The sequence below is a fragment of the Coffea eugenioides genome, unplaced genomic scaffold, assembly GCF_003713205.1.
Source record: "Coffea eugenioides isolate CCC68of unplaced genomic scaffold, Ceug_1.0 ScVebR1_3116;HRSCAF=4265, whole genome shotgun sequence".
NCBI lineage: Eukaryota > Viridiplantae > Streptophyta > Magnoliopsida > Gentianales > Rubiaceae > Coffea > Coffea eugenioides.
The window spans coordinates 24,562-30,777 of NW_020863663.1; the positions used below are offsets into that span (position 1 = coordinate 24,562).

The following is a 6,216-nucleotide window of genomic DNA, read 5'->3' on the forward strand; positions in this document are numbered from 1 at the left end:
GAAATAAAATGTTTTTAGTGTAAAAGAAGATGGCTTGACTTGCATTTCGCCATTTGCACGAATTTCTAAAGAAAATTTGCATGATCAAATGAAAAACTTTTTGCACATATCTGAGTTGATGGGTTGAGGGAAAGCCCGTCCATCCATTTCCGCCAAAATAAGAGCTCCGCCAGGTAATACCTTTTGGACAATGAACGGCCCTTGCCAATTTGGAGCGAACTTGCCTTTAGCTTTCATATTGCATTGACAAAATTCGCTTCAGTCCGTTATATTCTTCAACTGCCGCGATGGGATCCTTTGTTGTAGCCACGGCCACATCGTTTCTGATAGCATGAATTGACAAATAGCATTGAATCGCCTTTCATCGATCAAAGTCAATTGCTCATGACGCTGCTTGATCCAATCAGTCTCTTCCAATTTAGCTTCCATAAGGATTCGTAGCGAAGGAATTTCAATCTCAGCTGGTAATACAGCTTCCATCCCATACATAAGTGAATATGGCGTTGCCCCAGTCGAAGTCCGAATAGAAGTCCGGTACGCCATCAATGCATAAGGTAACTTTTCATGCCAATCGCGATGCTTTTCTGTCATTTTGCGGATAATTTTCTTCAAATTCTTATTTGCGGCTTCTACAGCTCCATTCATCTGAGGTCTATAAATGGCAGAATTGCGGTGTTTGATTTTGAACTGCTCGCATAGTCCATCTACCATGTCATTGTTCAGATTCTTGGCATTATCTGTAATAAGCGTTTCGGGTACTCCAAAGCGACAGATGATGTGATCTCTCAAGAAATTGGCTACTACCTTCTTCGTGACATGTTTGAATGATTCCGCTTCAACCCATTTAGTGAAGTACTCGATCGCTACCAATATAAATCGATGTCCATTTGAGGCAGGGGGATCGATGGTACCAATCACGTCCATACCCCACATTGAACAGGGCCATGGGGCGGTCATGCTATGCAACTCAGTGGGTGGAGCGCGTATAATGTCACCATGCATTTGGCATTTTATACATCTCCGGACAAAATCTATACAATCATGCTCCATAGTAAGCCAGAAGTGTCCGGTTCTCATGATTTTCTTTGCTAGCAAATGGCCATTCATGTGAGGTCCACAAACGCCACTATGCACTTCTTTCATTATATATTGAGCTTCATCTTCATTGATGCACCTTAAAAGATTCAAATCCGAGGTTCTTTTGTACAAAACTTCTCCATTTAAGAAAAATTTTGAAGCCATTCTACGCAGAAAACTCTTGTCTTTTGTATTAGCATGCAGAGGGTAAGATCCAGTTTTTAGAAACTCCTTAAGATCAGTGTACCACGGAACATTGTCGGAGGACTTGTCTACGACCCAACAGTGGGCAGGCTTGTCTTGAAATTGAATCGGAATTGGCTCGATCCTCAATTCATCAGGATATTGGATCATAGAAGCTAAGGTGGCCAAAGCATCGGCAAATGCGTTTCGGGCTCGTGGAAGATGTCTGAACTCCAAATTTCGAAATTGCTTGGCCAGAGTGAGCAGATTACAATGGTAGGGCAGAATTTTTTAATCTTTGGTTATCCACTGCTTCAAAGTCTGATGTACGAGCAAATCTGAATCACTGAAAGCTATCAACTCTTTGATTTCCATTTCCAATGCCATTTTGAGACCAAAAATACAGGCTTCATACTCAGCCATGTTGTTTGTGCAGGCAAATTGCAATTTGGCAGCGGCAGGGTAGTGCTTCCTTTCGGGTGAAACCAAAACGGCTCCAATTCCAACTCCGAGAGAATTAGAAGCTCCATCGAAGAAAAGCCTCCATTCAGGGTTTTGCTCACTCATATCATCTGTAGCGCCTACGAATAAAACTTTCTCATCAGGGAAATACGTATGAAGTGGCTGATAATCATCGTCCCTTGGATTTTCTGCCAAATGATCAGCTATAGCTTGCCCCTTGACAGCTTTTTGTGAAGTGAAAACAATATCGAACTCTGAGAGAATTATCTGCCATTTTGCCAGACGTCCAGTTAACATCGATTTCTCCAAAAGATACTTCAGAGGATCAGATCGGGAAATAAGATAAGTGGTATGGCTCAACAGGTAGTGTCTCAGCTTTTGGGCTACCCAGGCCAATGCACAACAGCTTTTCTCAATGAATGAATAATTAGCCTCATACTGCGTGAACTTCTTGCTTAGATAGTAAAAGGCTTGCTCCTTCCTTCTAGAGTCATCATATTGTCCAAGGACACAACCAACTGCTCCTTCAAGCACGGATAGGTACATGATTAATGGTCGACCCGGCTTCGGTAGCACCAAGACTGGTGGATGCAATAAATAATCTTTAATCTTGTCAAAAGCCTGTTGGCACTCCTCATTCCAATACAACGGTACATTCTTTCTCAATAATTTGAACAATGGCTCGCATGTGGCAGTTAGCTGGGCAATGAACCTCCCAATAAAATTGATCTTCCCTAAGAAACTTTTCACGTCCTTCTGAGTTTTCGGCACTGGCATATCTCGAATTGCTTTGATTTTTGCTGGATCTATTTCTATGCCGTTCTTGCTGACAATGAATCCCAACAGCTTACCCGCGAGTGCTCCAAAGGCGCATTTCGCAGGATTTAGCTTCAAATTGTACTTCCGCAACCTTTCGAACAACTTCTTCAAATCAACCAAATGGTCCTCCGCCCTCTTAGACTTGATTATGATGTCATCCACGTAGACCTCCATCTCCCGGTGGATCATATCATGAAACAGGGTGGTCATGGTCCTCTGATAGGTAGCTCCGGCATTCTTTAAACCGAAAGGCATGACTCGGTAGCAAAAGGTGCCCCAAGGGGTGATAAAAGCAGTCTTCTCCCTATCCTCTTCTGCCATAAAAATCTGGTGGTATCCAGCAAAGCAATCACAAAAAGATTCAATCTCATGTCCGGCGGTATTATCCAAGAGAATGTGAATATTTGGTAGAGGAAAATCATCTTTAGGACTGGCCTTATTGAGGTCTCTATAATCAACGCAAACTCGCACCTCTCCATTCTTTTTTGGAACAGGGACTGGATTCGAAAGCCAAATTGGGTAATGGGAAACAATGATAATGTTGGTTTTGAGCTGTTTTTCAATTTGCTCTTTTATTTTGAGGCTCATATCTGGTTTGAATTTTCGGAGTTTTTGTTTTACGGGGGGAAAAGAAGGGTCTGTGGGCAATTTGTGCACTACAACATCAGTTGAGATGCCAGTCATATCATCATAGGACCATGCAAAGACATCTTGGAACATAGTCAAAAATTCAAGCATCTCCTTTTTCTGCCTCTCATTCAAATGAATACTAATCTGCACCTCCTTAACCTCATTCTCAGTGCCAATGTTAACCTTTTCTGTTTCTTCCAGGTTCGGTTTTGGTTTTTCTTCATATTGTTCAAGGTCCTTTACAAAAGAATCGAATACCTCCTCATTATCACTCTCGCTTTGGAGTTCGGATTCACACACCTCCAAGTCGTGAGTGATATAGAGATTGCCATTATCGTATTCCAGAACTGTGATATCCAAAGGGTCAAATAATTTTATTTTTGGCCATCTGAAAGAATTAACGAATGTGGGATAATAAGCAAACAAACATACAACAAACAAATGAACAAGCAATATGAATATAAACAAGCGAATAAACAACGCAACATGACAAGATCAACTTGTGCATTTTCATAAAGACCTTTGATTGAAAGCAAATGGAAATGAAAACTTAACAATATTTACATGCGCAAATGTTAGTCAAAAAGTAAAATTGTTTTCATTGGCTATTTACAGATGCAAAAGTATTTTCATGAATTCATATGAATGATAAACCCCTTTCAGTTTACCGAAACTCCTTCCGAATGGGCAGAAACTCGGCTGTCCAATTGGGAATTGATCCTTCAGGGATGTCAGGAAATTCAGCTTCGTCTGGAAAATCGTCTTCAAATGTTGCCCCAACGAACAATTGGGACAAACTAGCTTCAATTTCGTCAACTGGGTTAATTTCTGACATGATCACCTCGGCTGGTCGTAGGAAAGTATAATGCAGGGGTGGAATGTCAAGAGCCCTTTGCCTTCCTTCTTTCTCCGCTTTCTTGCGCTCCTTCATTTCTCTGATATCCTTAGCAGTCGGTCGGAAGCCTAAACCAAACGAATCCTTTTTCTCAATAATCTCCACTGGCTTCAAAATTCCTTGCAGATCTCGTCCCAGCCCTTTGTCAAATTCATAGCCTCCACGGATCATCTCCTTAGCCATCATGACACTGGCCTTTGATAGAGCTCGCTCCTCCCTTGTTATCCAACTGACGGAGACAATATCAGTCGTGCTATGAGGGGTCATGGTGGCATTTCGGCTACTCTCTTCTTTGGACTCAGAATCGGTAATTACAAGGCAATCCTCCTCGGCAAAGATAGTTATCAGCTTGTCATTTACTACAAATTTCATCAATTGATGTAATGAAGAAGGCACAGCCCCAGACTTATGAATCCACGGCCTTCCAAGCAGAACATTGTAAACACTAGGAAAGTGCATGACTTGGCAGGTTATTTGAAACTGGGCGGGCCATATCTCGACGACTAAATCCACTTCTCCTATTGGCTCTCTTTGCGCTCCATCAAAACCTCGAACTATGGTCCCTGAAGGCCTCAGCTTTATGTCTTGCAACCCTAGCTTTTCCAAGGTGCTCCAAGGACAGATATTAAGTGCAGATCCATTGTCAATCAATACCTTTGGCAGCATTTTCCCATTGCACCTCACAACTATGTATAGGGCCTTGTTATGTCCAATACCTTCCACCGGCAATTCATCGTCAGAAAAAGTAATTTGTTTGGTAAATAACACACTTCCAACCACGTGCGAGAAATTATCAACTGAAATATCCTTAGGGATTTGAGCTTTAGTCAATACTTCGATCAGCGCGTCCCTATGCATATCTGATGAAAAGAGCAGGTCCAACATGGATATCTGAGCAGGTGACTTGCTTAGCTTCTCGATTACATTGTATTCGCTTCTCTGGAGCCTTTTAAGAAAATCCAAGGCTTCTTTCTCGGTGATTGTTGGTTTAGCAGGCGGCTCGGAGTTATTTGCTTGAATCGGAATGGTAGTTTCAAATGGACTTGCAATCTTCCCTGATCTGGTGACCACTGACACTTCCTTCTTCGCAATTGATTTTTCCCCAATCGGTATGACGGGCTCATCGTAGTTCCATGGCACTTGTTGCAGACTCAAAACAGGCTCCTGCTTCGGAAATTCAATGACTACTGGCTCCAAAGCCTCACTCTCAGCTGGCGTGAGATCCAAGATAAAAGGCTTTTCATCCTCTTCGAATGGCAATTCTATGACAAATGGTTGGTCTGTGACCCCAAATACTTCAGCTTCCCTCGCCAATTTTTTGACTTGTTCCACATACTCTGCTTCGTCCAGAATGACCCCAATGATATTAGCGTGTTCCGGCAAGGGGTTTCTATTTACGTTCGGCCCTTGTGTCTCCCTCTTTCTAATTACAATTTCTCCAGATTCAATCATATCTTGAACTTTATGCTTAAGAGCCTTGCAATCCAAAGTGGAATGTCCGGGTGCCCCCGAGTGATAAGCACAGACAGCTTGCGGGTTATACCAAGCGGGCATACCATATGGATAGGTAGGAGGGGGTACCATACCAATTTTCCCGGCGGCCTTTAATTGGTCATACAATTGGTCTAAAGGCCTGCCTAAATTGGTAAATGTACGGCTAGGGGGTCGGTTGTAAGGTTCAGTAGGTTGAGAATGGTTGTAAATAGGTCTATTTGGGGAAGGAAATCTTGGGTTATATGGTGGGCGAGGTCGGTTTTGGGGTGAATTTGGTTGAGAGATTTGGAAAGGGGCTACAGGTGGGTTAGGATAGCTTGGACGAGGTCGAGGGTGGTGAATATTGGTAGTATATACATGGTGCGGGTCTGAGTAGTAAGGGTAATGTGGTTGGTAGGTTGGATTGTGTTGGTATCGGGGTCGGGGTGAAGGGTTTTGGTTCCAGATAAAGGTTGCATCCCCCTCCTTCTTTTTGAACTGCGGTTTTTTCACATTGCTTCCTTGCCCTTGCAAAGCTTCCACTTGTGATTTCAGGGCAGAGACATTAACAATTTTTTCAGCTCTCACAAAGTCATCAAACTCCTCAAGTTTATTTACAATTGCAGCAAACGAACATCCGGTCATACGAAAAATTTCTTCGAAGTATGGAGGATCAT

General features: G+C 42.6%; 1 protein-coding gene across 1 annotated transcript; it reads right to left on the reverse strand.

The window, feature by feature from the left end:
* Positions 1–3,835: 3,835 nt before the first annotated feature.
* On the reverse strand, positions 3,836–5,650 carry LOC113757500. The gene is made up of 2 exons (XM_027300750.1): positions 4,262–5,650; positions 3,836–4,174 (listed from the first exon to the last, which is right to left on the reverse strand). The coding sequence occupies exons 1-2, from the start codon at positions 5,648–5,650 to the stop codon at positions 3,836–3,838; spliced, it is 1,728 nt and encodes a 575-aa protein (XP_027156551.1).
* Between the last annotated feature and the right edge of the window lie 566 nt (positions 5,651–6,216).

Excerpts from the sequence above, each read along its gene's own strand:
- LOC113757500 (XM_027300750.1), bottom strand. The coding sequence starts at position 5,650 with ATGGTACCCCCTCCTACCTATCCATATGGTATGCCCGCTTGGTATAAC. Across the intron at positions 4,175-4,261 it reads AGGAGCGAGCTCTATCAAAG|CCAGTGGAGATTATTGAGAA; the intron begins GCCAGTGTCATG and ends GGAATTTTGAAG.